The 20,359-nt window shown below is 37.7% G+C and overlaps 1 protein-coding gene across 1 annotated transcript; it reads left to right on the forward strand.

The window, feature by feature from the left end:
• Positions 1 to 214: 214 nt before the first annotated feature.
• Positions 215 to 17,147, forward strand: LOC138085698 (zinc finger protein 266-like). The gene is given in 7 exon segments (XM_068980200.1): positions 215 to 317; positions 9,025 to 9,113; positions 9,623 to 9,749; positions 10,374 to 10,454; positions 11,295 to 11,377; positions 15,724 to 17,020; positions 17,023 to 17,147. Coding segments are annotated over 6 exon segments (1,746 nt in total). The 5' UTR covers positions 215 to 317; positions 9,025 to 9,080.
• Positions 17,148 to 20,359: the final 3,212 nt, after the last annotated feature.

Consider the following 20,359-nt stretch of genomic DNA (forward strand, 5'->3'; position numbering starts at 1 on the left):
ATCATCCGCTGGGAGTGTTTCTGCTTCCAGCTCCCCCTACTGAATCGACTGCGAGACCCCTCACCCGCAACGTGGGGAGAAACTGCAAGTTTTCTCTGCAATGGCTGAATTTCACTGACAACCCCAATCTCAGAACTCCACCCCGCCACGGCCGAAGTAGGAAGCGGAAGTGGCGTCACTGTCTGTGTCGGTCTTCCATCCGGCGGCTCCGTGCTTCTAGGAGGGAGTGGTTTTGGTCGTCCTGTGTTTCAGCGTGTCCTTTGTGAGGCCCGCGTTCAGGAAGGGCTGTGGGATACAAGGAGCGCGTTAAAGGACAGGTTTGGTCCTAGTTTTCGAGAGGTCTCCTTGGGCAGACCTCGCCCCTTTCTCTTAACATCCTTCGGGACCTAAGGCCCCGCTTTCATCCAGGTCGTACGGGCGCTAAGGGGAGTTTTCGGGGTGTTGTCGTTCACTGTGCTTCCCTGTTCGAAACCCTTTGTGACTTTAGTTCTTGAGATCATGAATATCCACTGTTTGATTCAGGTTACTGAGGCCCTTGCACCTTCTGGTTATCCTGAAGTTAGTGATCCTGCTTGAGTATAAAGATGTTCACTTGAAAATGAAAGAGTTGAGTTTATTCAGTGTTTTACCTGGCGACTGTTGCCCAGGAGTCAGCCTCTGAGATAGCTCTGAGAAATTATTTTGAAGACATGAGGTGTGATGTTAGTATATATGTGATTCGGGGGAAGGATATGGGTAATTTTCCACGAAAAATTAATCTAAAAAAGAGTTGGACCGCTTTATTTGAGCCAGATTTGAGGATTCCAGCCCTAGAAGAACATCTCAGAAGAGTCTACATGTGTAACTGAATCTTCTTGGAGTACATCTGAAAGGAACACTTCATTGTATTTCAAGTCATATCCGACTCTTGAGACTCCCATGAACTGTAGCCTGCCAGGATCCTCTGTCCATGGGGTTCTCCAAGCAAGAATACTTGTTTGGAGAGTGGCTACTCATGCCCCTCCCTTCTCCAGAAAAGATTCCTGGCTCAGGGATCTGCATTGCAGGCATATACCATGTGAGCCACCAAGGAAGCCCAATATGTACTATAGTATTACTGAAGCATGTAATCTATTTAAAATGAGATTTTTTTTATGCTGCTTTCTTCATTTAAAGTGTCCAAAATTAGCTGCACCCTAAATTTTTATCAGATATACTTCCTTAGTGTGCATTTAGGATCTTATTTTCCCAACCAGGGATTGAACCCATGACCCCTGCAGTGGAAGTGCAGAGTTTTAATCACTCAACCAGCAGGGAAATCCCTTGATTAGTGTTTAAAGTGAAAGTCGCTTAGTCATGTTGGACTCTTTGCGACCCCATGGACTATACAGTCAATGGAATTCCCCAGGCCAGAATACTGGAGTGGGTAGCCCATTCCCTTCTCCAAGGGATCTTCCCAACCCAGGGATGGAACCCAGGTCTCCAGCATTGCACGCGGATTCTTTATCAGCTGAGCTACCAAGGAAGCCCAGATTAGTGTTTAGACCATATGGAACTTACAATTGAAAGAGCAGATTCAAATACTGAAGTTGTTCCAAATATAAACCAGACTTATAAGGTCTTAGTGAGATAATTGGTACATAATGGTTGTCAATAAATGGCAGTTGATGATACTGATACTCTTGTTGTAGAGCATACAGCTTTAGTAGTGCTCATATATGTCCTCTGCACAGAAGGAGCTAATTTATCATGTTGATGACTGATAATTAGTATTTGTTGATTTGTGCTTGATACGAAGCTGAGCTCCAGATAACCATATCTTCAGAGGGATGGAGATGGCCCTACCCACTTGCATTCTTAAGCTACCCTGAAATGATCGTGATTCAGGAAGGAGTATTTATGCAAATTTCACTATCAGTCATGCAGCATAGCAGCCTATCATATGCCTCATGGTAATTTGTCATTAATGCTTTTTTTTCCCCAGAGGCTCAGCTTTGGATTCTGTTTTTAAAATACAGATTTCTTTGGTGTGGTTCTGAGCAGTTGTGCTGCTTGTTAATCTAAGAGGAGCTGAAATGAGCCAGAGAATGCTGTTCTCTAAGACAGCTTCCTAGTATGTATGCGTGAGGTAGAGTTGCTGCATAGTCCTATTCGTGTATTTTATTGCCTCGATAAGTAAAAAGTCACATTACTCAGCATTTATGATTCCTTGCCTGCGAAATGACCCATTACTCTTTGCCTGGTGGGTAACATGGCACACCGTTTATCTCTCTGGCTCCAGATGGGACAGGACTTCCCTGGTACTTCATGGCAGTAGTGTATATTTGTGAGTTTTTTAGTTTTTGGTTTTGAGTGTGTGTTTATCTCAGAGTTGCAATGGCGATTTTATTTTTTTAACTTTTCATTAAAGTATAATTTATTTACAGTAGTGTATTGGTTTCAAGTATGCAACATAATGAATGTATTTTGATCGGTTATACTCCATTTAAAGTTATTATAAAATATCACCTACATTCCATGTGCTGTACAGTATATCCTCGTAGCTTTTTTATTTTATACATAGTAATTCATACCTCTTAATTCCCTACTCCAGTCTTACTGGCCCTCCCACTGGTAGCCACTAGTTTGTTCTTTGTATCTCTTAGTCTGTTTTGTTCTATTCGTTTCCTTCATTTTTTAGATTTCACATATAAGTGATAAGATACAGTATTTGTCCTTGTCAGACTTGTTTCACTAAGCATAATAGCCTCATCAGTGTTGTTGCAAATGGCAAAATTTCATTCTTTTTTATGAATGAATGATATTTTGTTAAACTTCTTTATCTATTCATATGTCAATGGATACTTAGGTTGCTTCTATATCTTGACTTCTGTATGTATATAATGTTGCTATGAACATTGAGGTGCATGTATCTTTTCAAATTACTGTTTTCATTTTCTTTGGATATGTACCCAGAGGAATGTAATTGCTGGATCATATTATAGCTTCCTGAGGAATCTCCATATTGTTTTCCCTACTGGCTACACCAATTAAATTCACATCAACAATACAAGGGTCCCTTTTCTTCACATCTTCACCAAATTTGTCATTTGTGGTCTTCTTGATGACAGCCATTCTGACAGGTGTGTGGTAATATCTCATTGAGGTTTTGATTTACAGTTGTCTGATGGTGAATGATGTTTAGTATCTTTTCATGTAACTCTTGGCTGTCTGTATGTGTTCTTGGGAAAATGTCTTTTCAAGGCTTCCCTCCATTTTTTAATAGAATTTTTTTTTAGTTGTACAGCTGTTTATATATTTTGTATATTAACCTATTATTGGTCATATCATTTGCAGGTGTTTTTCTCCCATTCAGTAAATTGTCTCTACATTTTGTTGATGGTTTATTTTGCTGTACAAAAGCTTTTAATTAAATCCCGTTTATTTTTGCTTTGTTTTCTTTGCTTTAGGAGACAGATCCAAAAGTCATCCAGATTTATGATTGATTATGATTTATGTCACAGACTGTTCTGCCTGTGTTTTCTTCTAGGAGTTTTATGGCTCTGGTCTTACCTTTAGATCGTTAATCCATTTTGAGTTTTTTGGTACGTAGTATGAGAAAATGTTCTAATTTTATTCTTTTACATGAGCTGTGCAGTTTTCTGAGCACCGTTTATTGAAGAGACTGTCTTTTCTCCATTGTGCATTCTTGCCTCCATTGTGTATTTTATCATAGATTAATTGACTATAAGTGTGTGGGTTTATTTCTGGGCTCTGTATTCTGTTGTTCTATGTGTCTTTTTTTGTATCAGTGTTATACCGTTTGATTAATGCGTTGTAGTATTGTCTGAAGTTAAGGAATGTGATATCTCCAGCTTTGTTCTTTTTTCTCAAGATTACCTTGGGCATTTAGCGTCTTTTCTGGTTCCATTTAAATTTTAGGATTATTTGTTCTAGTTTTGTGAAAACTGTCATGACTACTTTTCTAGGGATTGCATTAAATCTGTAGTTGCTTTGGGTAGTATGGACATTTTAACAGTATTATTCTTCCAATCCATGAGCATGGGATATCTTTCCACTTCTTTGTAATATCATCTTCAATTTCCTTCAGTGTTTTATTGTTTTCAGAGTATAGGTCTTTTTTGTTAAGTTTTTTACTTCTAAATTAGTAATTTTATTCTTTTTAATGCATTTTTAATGGGATTTTTTTCTTGCTTTTTGTCTCTGATAGTTATTATTGTATAGAAAAGCAATGGATTTCTGTATATTAATCTTGTATACTGCTACATTACTAAATTCATTTATTTTTAGTTTTTTGGTGGGAACTTTAGGGTATTATATGTATATATAGTACCATGTCATCTGCAAATAGTGACAGTTTGACTTCTTCCTTTCCTATTTGAAAAAGAAAAAGTGAAAGTGTTAGTTGCTCAGTCATGTCTGACTCTTCGCAACCTTTCCTATCTGAATGCCTTTTACTTCTTTTTCTCATCTGATAGCTGTGGCTAAGACTTCCAATACAAGTGGTAAGAGTGGGTATCCTTGTCTTACTTCTGATTTTAGATGAAAAGCTTTCTGTATTCCACTGAATATGGTGTTAGCTGTGGGCTTGTATAAATGGCCTTTGTTATGTTGAGATATGTTCTCTACATACCAGCTTTGATGAGAGTCTTTATCATGAATAAATACTAAGTTTTGTAAAACATTTTTCCTGCATTTATTGAAATAATCTTGTGATTTTTATTCGTCCTTTTGTTAATGTGGTATATCACATTACTTGATTTTTCAGATGTTGAATCATACTTGAATCCCTGGAGTAAATCCCACTTGATCATTGTGAATGATTCTTTTAATAGATTTTTTAAATTCAGTTTGCTAATACTTTATTGAGAATTTTTGCATCTATATTCATGAGAGATATTTGCATGTAATTTAATTTTTTATATTACCTTTTCCTGATTTTGGTATCAGGTAATGATGGTCTCATAAAATGTATTTGGGAGTGTTCCCACCTCTTCAGTTTTTCAGAATAGTTTGATAAGAGTAGGCATTAAAGGGACTTCCCTGGCATGCCAGTGGTTAAGACTCTGCTCTTCCAGTGCAGTGTGTGGGTTCAGTTCCTGGTCAGGGAAATGGGATCCTACATGCTGTGTGGCATGGCAAAAAAGAATAAGTATTAAGCCTTCTTTTTATGTTTGGTAGGATTCCCCTGTGAAACTGTCACCCTGAACTTTTGATTTTTAAGGGCTTTGATTACTATTTCAGTTTCAGCAGTGGTAATTGATCTGTTTAGATTATTTATTCCTGATTTAGCTTTGGAAGATTGTGTGACACTGGAAATATATTTCTTCTAGATTGTCCAATTTGTTGGCATATAACTGTTCATAGAATTCTCTTTTTTTCATAATATTATTTTATGATTATTTGCCTCTCTGATATCAGTTGCAATTTCTCCTCTCCCATTTTTTTATTGCTTTTGTTTGGTACCCTCTTTCCTCTTGTTTCTTGATGAGACAGGTTAAAGCCTTATCAACATTATCTATCTTTTCAAAAGACCTGCTCTTGGTTTCACTGATCTTTTCTCAGATTATTTCCTCTCTGATGTTTTTTATTTCTTTCCTTCTGATAACTTTGGGCTTTGGTTGTTCTTCTTCTACTTCCTTTCAGTATTAAATTAGGTTGTTTATTTGAGTTTTTTCTTATTTCTTGAGATACAATATGATAGATAAATATGATAGATATTTACTATCATAGAATTTTCTCTTCTAACTGTGTTTGCTGCATCCATAAATTTGGTGAAGTTTTGTTTCTATTTTCATTTGTCTTGACATATTTTCCAGTTACCTCTTTGATTTCATCATTGACCTATTGGTTTTGTAGTAGCGTGTTGCTTTGTTTCCACATGCTTATTCTTTTCCCATTTTTCTTTCTGTAATTGATTTTTAATTTCATACCATTGTGGTCAGAAAAAAAGCCTTAATATAATTTCTGTCCTTTTAAATTTGTCAAGCTTACATGTTATCTCTCTTGGAGAACATTGTATGTGTACTTGAAAAGAATATTTATTTTACTATTTGGGGATGGAATGTCTTGTAGTTATCTATTAAGTCCAGCTAGCCTAAATGTGTCTTTTAGTACCATTGTTTTCTTACTTATTTTCTGTCTTGATGATGTGTCCACTGATATAGTTGGGCATTAAAATTTCCTATTTTTATTGTATTGTAGTCAATGTCTCACTTTATGACTGTAAGTAATTGCTTTATTTATTTAGGTGCTCCTGTATTAAGCCATATATGTTAACAAATGTTATATCCTCTTGTATTGATGCTTCTATCATTACCAGATGCCTTTCTTTGTCCTTTGGACTTTGTTTTAAAGTCTTCCTTGTCTGCCATGAGTAATGCTACTTCAGATTTTTGTTTGTTTGCATTTGTGTGGAATATCTTTTTCCATCCTTTCACTTTCAATCTGTGTATGTCTTTAGCTTTACTAATTTGTGGTTACCATGGGGCTCATATGTTGACCTGTAACTAGATCTACTTGTTTGAAACTAATAGTCATTTAACTTCAAGCACATTCTAAATTATTTGCTCCCTTCTTCCACATTTTTTGTTTTCAATGTCGTGTTTTATGTTTATCCCTTAACTGATTATTGTAGTTACAGTTTCTTTTAATCTTCATTCTAGCTTACTTAAACCCTTGGTCTACAGCCTTTACTATATGTTTACCTTTACTAGTGGGATTATCCTTTCCTGTACATTCTTTCTTCTTGTTGTAGCCTTTTTGTTTCTTCTTAGAGAAGACCCTTTAACATTTCTCTTTGGGTTCTTTTAGTATTGATGAACTCTTCTAGTTTTTGCTTGATTGAGAAGTTCTTTATCTCTCCTTCAGTTTTGAATGATAACCGTGTTGGGTAGAGTATCTTAAGTTGTAGGTTTTTCCCTTGCAGCACTTTAAATGTATTATGTCCTTCTGTTCTGCAAAGTTTCCACAGAAAACAGCTGATAGCCTTAAAGGTGTCCCTTGTATGTGATTCTTTTTCTCTTGGCTGCCTTTAGAATTTTCTCTTTAGCTTTTGCATTTTATTATTATATATTTTTGTATGGATCTCTTTGGATTCATCTTGTTAGGGACTCTGTACTTTCTGTGTCCTTCTTCAGATTCAGGAAATTTTCAACCAACATTTCATCAAATACATTTTGACCCTTTCCTCTCTGCTCATTCTGGGACCCTTCCACTGTTGTCCCAGAAGCTCCTTAAACTTTTTTTTTTTTTTTTTTTTTTTGCCCCACCATGTGGCTTTGAAGATACTTAGTTCCTTGACCAGGAATCAAACCCAGGCCCACAGCAGTAAAAGTGCTCAGTCCCAATCGCTGGACCACCAAGGAATTCCTAAACTGTCCTAATTTTTTTTAATTTGTTTTTTCTTCTGATTTTTCTGATTGAGTGATTTCTGTTATTCTATTTTCCAGATCACTTATCCTTTCTATGTCACCCCATCTACTGTTAATCCTTTCTAGTGTGTTTTTCATTTCAGTTATTGTATTCTCCACTTCTGACTGGTTCTTTTTTATATTTTCTAGTTATAATTCTCATTGTGTTCTTTCTTTCTTTTCCCGAGTTCAATTAGCATTCTTATTACTACAGCTTTAACATCTTGTTATATTTATCTTCATTGAATTAGTTGTTTGTCAGGGTTTTGTGTGTGTCCTTTCATTTGAAACAAATTCTTTTGTATTCTCCTTTTGTTTAACTTTCTCTGTCCCTATGAAATTAAGTAAAACAGTTGCCTATCCCATCTTTGAAGGTGTGTCATTTTGTGGGACGACCCTTATGCATTCTTCGTTGTACCCCATAGCTTTGATTGGTGGCTGGATCTAAAGTAAGCACAGGACAACTTCCCTGGTTGTCCAGTGGTGGAGACTCTGCACTTCCACTGCAAGGGGATGGGTTCAATCCCTGGTCAGGGAGCTAGAACCCAACAACTTGTGTGGCATGGCCATAAATAAATAACATTTTAAAAAACAAAGTGAGCACATGTTTTGTCTTTCCTCGGGGTGTTTTGGCAGCTGTCACCTTGTTGGGTGATAGCTGGAGATAAAATTGGAGTTGGGCTGGAGATAGAAGGGCTAGAGCCAGAACCCTGTGTGGGCTGGTTCTTTTCCTATGCCCAGTGGCTATCAGTGTCCTGTCAGCAGGGACAGGGGCAGGTCCCAATGTGCTGGAAGCAGAAGCCTTGACTGTTGAGTCTGAGTTGGTTCTGTTCCCTCCAAGTATGCACTCTCTTTTCTCTCAGCAGCTAGAGCAGGAGGTTTGTTGTGTGTCAGACACACACTGAGACTGTCTAAGAAGCCAGTCAAGGATCCAGACAACTTGCGATCCACCACCTCTGCAAGTTCCAGCAGTATGCTCCCTCACCCCATTCAGATGAAGTGTTGGGTCCAAATCTGGTACCTCCCCCAAGTGTACACTCTTCCTTGGCAGCGAACACTTTTCCCTAGTTAGAAACTGACCTGAGCTTCAGGCAGGTTCAGCCTGCTTCCTCCACCTTGTTCCTGGGAATAAGCAAGCTGTGCTGTCTCATCAGGAGTGGAGTCGTGGATTCTTACAGCCGTCTTGTAAGTCCCACTTGTTTTCAAACCAGCTAAAGGAACTTGTCTTCCTGATGTCACACCACAGGTTTGCAGTGTCCAATTTGTGGTTCAGACCTCCAGGCTCATGATATTCCTCTTCTGTGTCCCCTTCCTGGTGGACCTCCCGACCACTTCCCTCCTTTCCTACCTGACTCCGTGGGGACCTTTTTTACAGACTTGGTTTTGGAAGCATCTTTCTGCTGATGTCCAGTTTGTTTTCAGTGAGACTTGCTCCACGTGTGGATGTACTTTTTATTTGTTCCTGAGAGGGATGTGAGCTCAGTGGCCTCCTACTTCACCAACTTTCCTCTCTGAGATTTTCTGAATGTGCAGGGATATTTGGAAATTTTGAACTAAAGTGGAATGATTTCCAGGCAAGGACTGTGGGAATTATGATCAATTCTGGGTGTCCATGCCTTCTTTCTTCTCCTAGGTGTTCTTACTAAGGACTTTTCCTGCCTTCCTGAGGAAAAGATAGAAGCAAACAGGATGGTAACTGAGTGTTTGAGAAATTGTTCTCAGGTAAGAAGAAAGTGTATCCTTGTACAAAATGACCTGCTGCATTTACCAGATGGACACATTTGAGCTACTTAAATGAAGTCTGTCTGAATCCCTGTTGAATTGCCTCACAAAGTGGAAGCTCTCATATTGATTATTCAGAGGGATTGCTCTGAATAATCATAATATTTCAATAATTACCTTCTGATATTGTCTCATGATTGCAACTCCCCATTTTGTTTTGTTTTGTTTTTGCCTGTTGTTCTGACATGATAAGGAATGATAGTGTGTATTTCTCAGTGAATTTATTTATTCATCAGCTTGTAAAAATATTTGTAATTTGCTTAGAATTGTGTTACTGGTTCCATATTGATCAGAAATGAGTGTAGATAGAAAGAAGACCATTGTGTCGTGGGGGCGATGATGAGAGAACTTGAAGCCCTCTATTGATACTGAGTCTTCCTACTCCATTCCCCACTGAACACTGTTGAAGATCTTACTTTACTGAAGCTAGTATGTGTATGATGGTTCAGGACTCAGTGACCTTTGCTGATGTGGCTGTGAACTTCACCCAGGAAGAATGGACTTTACTGAACTGCTTTCAGAGAAAGCTATACAGAGATGTGATGCTGGAGAACTACAAGAACCTGACCACAGCAGGTACAGCCGCCATCATTCCTGTAGCCTCTTAGGAGACAGACATATATGTGCTGTACCGTCTGTGTTCTGGATAGGTGATGTCAACCTGAACACAATGGAAACTAGTAGACATTCGTCTCTACATGAATGAGTTTTAACCCAGTGTGGTTTCTGTAACAATATGGTTTTAGAACTAACAGTGTTACTATCATTCTTTTAGAAATGTGCATTCTCAATTGTTCACCTAAGGCATAGTAAATGAAACACTGGAATTTGGGCCCAGTCATCTGTGTTTTAACAAGCACTGGACATGATTTTCGTAGACACCAAAATTTGGGAACCACTAGTTTAGTGCCTTCTCCATGAGAATGAATATTTTCTTTTTGCACTTATTTCATTTCCCACTTTAGTAAAAGTCTTAGTGCTTTGTAAATGTACATATAGGTCTGAAAGTGTATTTCAGGAGCCAGAGAGATGATCTGTCTGAGACACAGAAAGAGAAGCTATTCACCTTTATATCTCTTTTGGAATATTATTAATACCACATTCATTCTAATGACCTGACTAGATACTGGACCTTATTCATGGGAAGATTTGTCTTGTTTGGAGGGCTGTTTCTATCAAAAGATCTTTCCTCATGAACAGGATATCAGGTGTTCAAACCCACTCTGATCTCTTGGTTGGAAGAAGAAGAGTTGAGTACTGTGGAGAAAGGAGTCCTCCAAGGTGAGTGATTGTAAAGAACTTTGCATGTTAATAAAATTTCAGTGTGTTTTTAGTTTATAAGGAGGCAACTTGTTAAGATGTGCTTTTCTCTCAGAAGGCTGAGGTCATTGGTTTCTGATGCTCTGTACCTTCCTCAACTTCTCACATGTACTTGTATGTGAGTGCTAAGTCGTTTCACTCATGTCCAAGTCATTTTGACTCTTTGGATTGTAGTCCACCAGGATCCTCTGTCCATGGGACTCTCCAGGCAAGAATACTGGAGTGCCCTCCTCCAGAGGATCTTCCCGACCAGGGATCGAACCCATGTCTTTTGTGTCTCCTGCATTGCCAGGCCAGTTCTTTACCACTGGCACCACCTGGGAAGCCCCTCATGTACTTACTTTCCATTTAATTAGAATTTCCAATGATCTCATAAAATAACCTTTTGTTTCTTCTTTAGTTTTAACATTTTGATGTATACTTTTTGTCCAGAACGTTCCCTGATAATACTCTGTCTCTTTCCTTCATATTAATTTTCAAAGACTTGTCTTTTAAATCAAATGCTGAACCCGTGGTGGATTCATGTCAATGTATGGCAAAACCAATACAGTATTGTAAAGTAAAATAAAGTAAAAATAAAAGTCAAAAAAATAAATAAATAAAATAAATAAAATGCTGAATTTTAACTACATATACATATATTACTACTTAATTTTTGACATAATCAAACTCCCCAAATCTATCTTGCCTTTTTAAAAGATATGCTTAATTTGGAAAAACATACAACTGAGCCTTATTGTTTTTACTACTTTTAACATCCACTTCTTTTTGCAAAGTCTTAAATTTGTCATTCTCTTTTAGAGTGGGGAATCCAACTTAAAGCCAAAGACTCAAGAATTGGGCAGAATATTTTTGGGAAAAAAATGTCAAATGGGATAGAAAAGGTAAGGTCACTAAGTTTCAAAAAAATATTTCTTATTTTCCACATAGATAATTTTAGGATTTTTGTAGAATTTGAGCACAAGTGATAGTTGAGATCAAAGGCATTCACCCTGGAGATAGCAATGTCTCTCAAAGAATTCTGATTATGACTAGGTTGGGGATATCCTATCCCTAGGTTGATGCTTGTTGCTTCAAAATTCCCACAAGGAATCATTCCCACTTATATAAATTAGACATAGAGTTTTCAAAACAATTCAACGAAGCTGTGTAGAAGCCTTTTTCTCTTTTTTAAGAAACAGGTTTATTTTTTTGTCCTTTTTTTTTAAATTATGAAAGTATGATAACACATTTACAGGAGACTTGGAAAATACAGAACAAAGTTACATATATATACTACATTTATACACTATATATACTACAATTATTGTTTCAGGTATAAAAATTAAGGTTTTTAGTAGAGTTTCAATATCAACTCTCAGAAATTAATAGAATGAACAGAGGAAAAGTAGAAGGGTATAGCAGACCTTAAAGACACTATGAACCAATTCAACATAATTAAGATCTATACAATTTTCACACAACTGCAGGATATAAATTCTATTCAGATTCCCATAGGCTATAATCCAGGAGACACTAGAACATATCCAGGGACATAAAACAAGGTGCAGAAATTTCATGCTCTAAGAGTATTGAAATCATAGTGTCTGTTCTCTTGTCACTGTAGGAAATTATGTTAGAAATCAATATCGAGAGATAACTGAAAATAACCCTCATATTTTCAAGTGTAATGTGACATTTACCAAGAGAGATCTTTAACTTAGCCATTGAAAGCCTCAATAAAGTTGAAAGACTGAAAAAACACAGAAGGTGATGGCAGAGAAGAAAGCATTTAAATGAGAAATTAATATCAAGGATACTTTAGAAACCCCATGTATTTGGAAATTAAATGTCCACTTTTAAATGATAAGTGTAGCTAAGAAGCCATAAGAAGGAAAATTAGAAAATATTAGTAACAATAAAAATGAAAAGAAAATTTATCAGAACTTATTGCATGCAGCTGAAGTTGCTCAATGCAACTAAATACAGTGTGGAATCTTGAATAACAAATAATGGACACTAACATCAAATTTTGTGAAATTTGATCAAAATCTGTACTTTAATTAATAATATTGTATCATATGTTAATTTTTTTAGCAACATAGTATTTCTTTATATTCTCAGAATTGGATTGAACGTTTCAAGCCTCATTCAATTTTTTTAAAAAAACAACTAAAATAGTAAGCTTTCTTGGCTTTTACCAGTGATGCTAGATGCTAGAATAAATGGATCTATATCAGAGTTTCTGAGTGAATATAAATTAAATCTAGCATTGTATTATACTTAAACATGTAGAACCAAAATGTCATAAATTTTGTAGCTAATCAAAAATTTGTAAGTTTTCTAAAATATATATTATACATACTATTTACATATATATATGTATACAAAAACTTTTCTTCTACACTTCATAAAGGCTTAAGAAAGAACAACAACAAAAAAACTGGAAAACATAAACTAAGTGAAATGGGAGCATTGAAGATGAAAAAGAAAAGGTGAAATTACATAAAAGTAGAAGCTCATCATATAGTTTAGTTATTTTTAAACATGACTGCTCATTAGAATCACATCTGGAGCTTTGGAGGAAAAAACAATACCTGGGCATTTGTATTTTTCAAAAAATTCCAAGATAATTCATGGATAAGTCATCTGGATTTTAAAAAGTGGTTACAGGTTTTTCTGTTAAGTGGTAATTTTAGTAATATAGAATTCTATTATTTTCTGTTGACCAATTATGATACAATGGTGTTAAAATGAATAATAGTTACATAATCACAATAGTAAAGGATGTTTATCAATTTTCACAACCAATAGCCAGACAAAAAATAAAAGATAGTTATAATTGCAAGCTATAATGGACACATGATTAACCTAACAATATAAAAGAATTACATACAATTTAGGTGGTTAAGTAGAGTGATATGGTAAGTGGAAGTGCATATATGTGCATGTTTTCATCCACCCAGCCAATTTGCTTTGGTTGGTGCAGTTAACCAATTTACAGTTAAGGTAATTATTGATATGTATGATCCTATTTCCATTTTATTAATTGTTTTAGGTTTATTTTTTGTAGGTATTTTCCTTTGCTTGTGTTTCCTGCCTGGAGAAGTTCCTTTAGCGTTTGTTGTAAAGCTGGTTTAGTGGTGCTGAATTCTCATTAACTTTTGCTTGTCTAAAACTTTTCTTTGTCAAATCTGAATGAGAGTCCTGCTGAGTAGAATATACTTGGTTATACATTCTTCCCTTTCATCACTTTAAATATTAATATATCATGCCATTCCTTTCTGGCTTATAGAATTTCTTTTGAGAAATCAGCTGATAACATTACAGGAGTTCCCTTGTGTATTATTTGTATATAAAAGCAACGTTTTTCCCTTGTTGCTTTTAATATTTTATTAATATCTTTGTCTTTAATTTTTGTCAGTTTGATTACTATGTGTCAGTGTGTTCCTCTGTGGGTTTATCCTGCCTGAGATTCTCTGCACTTCTTGGACTTGGTTGACTATTTCCTTTCCCGCATTAGGGAAGTTTTCAGCTATTATCTCTTCAAATGTTTTCTCAGATCCCTCCTTCTGGGACCCCTATCATGTCAATTTTGGTGCATTTAATGTTATCCCAGAAGTCTCTTAGGCTGTCTTTTTTTTTCCCTATATTCTGTTTTGTGCCAGTGATTTCTGTCATTTTGTCTTACAGGTCACTTATCCTATCTAGTTATTCTGCTGTGTCTTCTAGTCTTGTTCATCTCTGTTTGTTCTTTAGTTCTTCTAAGTCTTGGGTAAACATTTCTTGTATTTTCCCCATTCTCTTTCTGAGATCCTGGACCATCTTCACTATTACTATTCTGAATTCTCTTTGTGGAAGGTTGCATATCTCTAATTCATGTAGTTGTTTTCCTAGGGCTTTATCTTGTCCCTTCATCTCAGACATAATCCTTTGCCTTTTCATTTTAAATAACTTACTGTGATGTGGTTTCTGTTCTGACAGCTGAAGAATTGATGTTTTTCTTGTTGCTTTTGTCTGCCTTCTGGTGGATAAGGCTATGAGGCTTGTGTAAGCTTTCTAATGGGAGAGACTGGCAGTTGGAAAAACTGGGTCTTGCTCTGGTAGGCAGGGCCTTGTTCAGTAAAACTTTAATCCAATTGTCGGCTGATGGGTGGGGCTGTACTCCCTCCCTGTTAGTTGTTTGGCCTGAGGCAGCCCAGTCCTAGAGTCTACAGGCTCTATGGTAAGGTTAATGGTTATCTCCAAGAGGGCTTACACCAAGGGGCACCTCCCAGGACTGCTGCTGCCAGTGCCCCCATCTCAAGGTGAGCCACTGGTGGTCCACGCTTCTGATGGAGACCCTCCAACACTAGCAGGTAGGTTTGGTTCAGTCTCCTGTGGGGTCACTGCTCCTTTCTCCTGGGTCCTGGTGCATGCAAGATTTTGTTTATGCAGTCTCTGTTTCTACCAGTCCTGTGGAAGTCCTGCAGTCAAATCCCACTGGCTTTCAAAGTCAGATTGCATGATGATTCTAGTCCCTTTGCTGGATCTGGAAGCTGAGAAGCCTTGCACGGGGCTCAGAACCTTCACAACAGTGCGAGAACTTACTTGGTATTATTGTTTGCCAGTCTGTGGGACACCCATGCAGTGGGTATGTGATTTGATTTTATTGTGATAGCACTCCTCCCACCATCTTGTTGCCACTTCTCCTTTGTGTTTGGACGTGGGGTATACTTTTTTTGGTCACTTCCAGCATCTTTCTGTCTATGGTTGTTCAACAGCTAGTTGCAATTTCAGTGCTCTCACAAGAGAAGAGTGCACATCCTTCTATTCCACCATCTTGAATCAATCCCCTACTTTATTTTGATGGCTTATTTATTTGACTACTGTGGGTCTTAATTGCAGTGTGTTGGCTTTCTCTCTAGTTGCAGCACACAGACTCAGTTGCCCCATGGCATATGGGTTCTTAGTTCCATGACCAAGTATTGGACCCACATCCTCTGCATAGGAAGGTGAATTCTTAACCATTGAACCACCAGGGAGTCCCCTGTAGAACTCTTTTAAGATGAGAGTATATGGCACATCATCCTTACAGAAGGATTTCATCATTTAAATTGAAATAAATCAACAGGGCAAGAATAGTATGAATGTAATGGAGATGGTATAAATCATTCATCCTCATTATAATAATGTTTCTGTTTTGAGATGGAGAGGAGGAGTTAATGAGTCTGAGAAATCTTTGAATCATCATCCTTCCATTTCTCCACAGGCAAGAGCCCTTAATGTACAGGAACTCTATGACAGTGAGCAATGTGGGAAAGACTTCAGTGACCACTCATGCCTTAGGACACACAGGAGTACTCAAAATGGAGGGAACCCTTATGAAGATAATCAGGATGGGAAAAACTTCCTTACTCTGCACAACAAATCCTTTACTGGAGAAAAATGTTCCATGTTTAATCAGTGTCAAAAAACTGTCATGCTGTCTCCAAATATTGTACCCTGGAAATCTTATGTACAAGAAAAAGCCTTAGAACGCAGAGATGTTGGGAGAGCCTTTGTTAATCAGTCTTGTCTTTGGACACAAGTGAGAGCTCACAATAAAGAAAAGCTCTACAAATGGAAGGAATGTGGAAAAACTTCTGGTCACTCAACAAGCCTTCATGCACATGTGCCAACTCACACTGCTAACAAATGCTACAGATGTGAGGATTCTGGAAAAGTCTCCACTGCATCCCTAAGCCATAGACAACATATAAAAACACACACCGGAGAGAAGCCTTTTCAGTGTGACACATGTGGGAAAGCCTTTAGGTTTTCCTCATACCTTCTTGTTCATAGTCGAATTCACACTGGAATAAAACCCTACAAATGTAAGGAATGTGGGAAAACCTTTAGATTGTCCTCATACCTTCGTGTTCACAGTCAAATTCACACTGGAATAAAACCCTACAAATGCAGGGATTGTGGGAAAGCCTTTAGATTATCCTCATACCTTTGTGTTCACAGTCAAATTCACACAGTAATAAAACCTTACAAATGTGAGGAATGTGGGAAAGACTTCAAACATTCTCTGCCCTTTAACATTCACATGGGAACTCACACTGGAGATCAACCCTATAAATGTAAGGAATGTGGGAAAACCTTCACTCGATCCTCAGGCCTTATTGAACATATGAAAACTCATACTGGAGAGAAGCCTTTTAAGTGTGACACATGTGGAAAAACCTTCACTCGATCCTCAGGCCTTACTGAACATATGAAAACACACACTGGAGAGAAGCCTTTTAAGTGTGACACATGTGGAAAAACCTTCACTCGATCTTCAGGCCTTACTCGACATATGAAAATTCACACTGGTGAGAAGCCTTTTAAATGTGATACATGTGGGAAAGCCTTTGCTTCTTCTTCCCACCTTATTAGACATCTACAGTCTCATACTGCACAGAAGACTATTAAATGTGACAAATGTGGGAAGGCCTTTGCTAATTCCTCATATCTTACTATACATTTTAGAACTCACACTGGAGAGAAGCCTTTTGAGTGTCATGTGTGTGGGAAAACATTACCACTTCTTCATATCTTATCATACACAAACGAACTCACACTGGAGAGAAACCATATGAATGTAAGGAATGTGGAAAAACCTTTTCTCACTTCTCAAGCCTTTCTTACCATATAAAACGACATTGAAGAGAGGCCATTGAAATGTGACAGATGTGGAAAACCCCTTGCTGCTTTCTCATATCTTATGAAACATTTTCTTAAAAATTTTGGCTGCACCCACAGCATGTAGGACCTTAGTTCCCAGTGATTGAACCCAAGTCCCCTGCATTGGAAGGCAGAGTTTTAACCACTGGACCACCAGGGAAGTCCCTTACTAAATATTTTTGAACTCACAATGGAAAGATGCCTTTAGAGTGTAATAAGTGTGGGAAAAGATTTGCAAATTATTCACCCTTTGCCATTCACAAGTGTATTCACACTGGTGAGATACTGTATAAATGTTCAGAATGAGGGGAGGCATTTGCTGCTTCTAAGCAGTTTTGAAATGTTATTTATTCATTTTGGCTGTACCATGCAGCTTGTAGGGTATTAGTTTCCCAACTAAGGATTAAACCTGGGCCCTTGGGAGTGAGAGCATGGAGCTGTAACCACCACTGGACTGCCAGGGAATTCTCTTTAAGTATTTTAGAGTTTATACAGGGCAAAAGACTTTTGAGTGTAATATATGTGGGGAAACACGCACCAGTTCATCCATTACCACACACAAAGCTATCCACACTGGAGAGAAACCCTATAAATGTAAGGCACAGAGGAAAGCTTTTTGTCTTTCTGATTCACTTCAACAACATGAAAGGTCAACACTTGGGAGCTGCTCTACAAATGTTAAGAATGTGGGAAGGACCTCAGTCTCACAACCGGTATGTAAGATATCACAATGGGGATTTCACTGGTGGTCCAGTGGTTAAGGATCTGCCTTGCAATGCAGTGGACATGAGTTCAATCCCTGCTTGGGGAACTAAGATCCCACATGCCACAGACCAACTAAGGTTGCACACTACAAGTACTGAGTCTGCACACTGCAACTAGTGAGTCCACGCACAGCAACAAAGGATCTGGCATGAGGCAACAAACTTCTTACATGCCGTACATAAGACTCAAAGCAGCCAAATAAATAAACTTTAAAAAAAAACACACAGTGAAGCCATATTATAATATTAAGAGGCATGAACAGCCCTTCACTCTTTCCTTAGTGAAATTAATATTTTTTAAATATGGGAGATCTTGCAGCAGACAGAAATCCTACTGATTTAAGCTATGTGGGTAAGTTTTATTATTTTTTACAGTTTATACCTTTAGGAAAAAGAAAGTAATTTTAACTTGTTCTTAGAGATTTACATGGTTATTTATTGAAGACATCCAATGTATCTTTTCCTGTGTAAATTCTAGTTCTGCTAAATACTTTAGTGTTCACTTATAATCTCACTGTGGAGAAAAACTTTATGAATGTAAGAAGTTAGTTGTAGAGTCATCATTTTCCATTAGATTGTTCCTCATTCTTAATAAACATGAGGTGTTTCACAGCCAAGAGAAACTGGAGTATTTGGAAAATACTACCCTGAGTCTGAAATCTTAGAGTTGCTGAGAGGTGTAGAGTTCTGGGGGTTCTGTAGATGTATTTTAAGCATTTGTGATTTGGCTCTGACCTTGGGAAGAGTCCAACACAACTGAGGAACTAAACAACAAGAACAAATTCTTGCACACGGTGTGTCTTTCTTCACTCTCATAGCTAGACCAGGCCAGTATAGTGACTACACTTTCAGTTTGCAACTGGGTCTAAAGTGGACCTATAGGATACACACTTTATCCTTGTCTAACCTGCTGGATTCTCTTGTTGGATTGACATTGACATGATCTTCACATTGTGAAAACAGTGAGTGCTTAAATGTGTACAGTGCTCACCAACCTCATTTATGGTGAGGACTTCCCTGGCGGCTCAGACAGTAGAGAATCTACCTGCAGTGCAGGAGACCTGGGTCCCATCCCTGGGTCGGGAATATCCCCTGGAGAAGGGAATGGCTACCCATGCCAGTATTCTTGCCTGGAGAATTCCATGGACAGAGGAGCCTGGTGGTCTACAGTCCATGGGGTCACAAAGCGTTGGACATGACTGGTCGACTTAACTCTTTCCATGCTGTCCAAGGTGAGAGATATGTCTATAAATTTTGTAAAATTATCCTGTCATTCTTACCCTGATCCTGGCATTGGAGATTACATCTAATGTGAGTCACCCCGATTTCATGACTTTTGTAGGTGAACACCCCAGCATCTGAGGGAGAATCTTTAATCTCAAGCTGTGCAGAAAGTAATTGAGAATAATGTTCTCTTTCACCCCTAAACCCAACACTACAGTCTGACAAAACAACTATTTTTCTTGGTCAGAAAACAGTTGTCACTGATGATATAACTTGCTTCTGTATTTGTTATTCCACTCATCTGCTGTTAGAACAGAAAAACTCATGTGAATAGAGCTGGTCCTGATCATCTGTTGTGCTTGATGCCATCAGTGGCAGTTCCTGAGTCTTGGGTGCAGATACAGACCTGCAGAAACTCATTTTAGCCTTGACAAAGTTCTCATGCTTGAGCAGCCTTGGGTTATGTTGAGTTTGGCTGTCATGCCTGCAGCTGCCTGATGATGCTTTATTGAGGTTTAATCAAACCATTGTAATGATAATGATAATCCAGATCAACCTTAACAATAAATCCTGAACAAGAATTGCATGTGCACTTTTGTTTTACACAATTGTATGTATGGAGGAATATGTCATGTTGTAGTTTAATTTGGGGTGTGTACATTGTGACTCAGCCCATCTGTTGCCCCCTTTAATTATTTGCAATGACTAAGGGTTACAGATTGGCTTTAGATGTAGCCTAATTGTCTGAAATAAGACCTGAGTATCCTATAGATTTTTCCAGTGGTCCAGAGATTAAGCATCACCTTAACCCCTGGGGTTAAGTAATGCAGGGGACTCGTGTTTGATCCCTAGTCTGGGAACTAAGATCCCACATGCTGTAACTAAACCTGTGTACTACTAGAGTCCATATACCACAATGAAAGATGCCATGTGCTGCAACTAAGATCCAATACAGTCAAATATTTTTTTAAAGACCTACCCACTGAATTTCTTACAATTGCCTGAGTCTGAGACCTTGTGGGCAATGTTGAGATTACTGCAGACTGACCTCATTCCGCTTGGCCTCCTGGTGACAGTGTCAAGTGCTGACCAAGATAAATCAAGTAAATATGGTCCCAGCTTTTGTTATTCAGTGAGTTACAAAGTGGCATATTCACATGGAAATTCTCCAAAGCCAAGATGATGTGAGCTATGTATGCTACAACA

This window comes from Capricornis sumatraensis, chromosome 9 (assembly GCF_032405125.1).
Source record: "Capricornis sumatraensis isolate serow.1 chromosome 9, serow.2, whole genome shotgun sequence".
Lineage (NCBI taxonomy): Eukaryota > Metazoa > Chordata > Mammalia > Artiodactyla > Bovidae > Capricornis > Capricornis sumatraensis.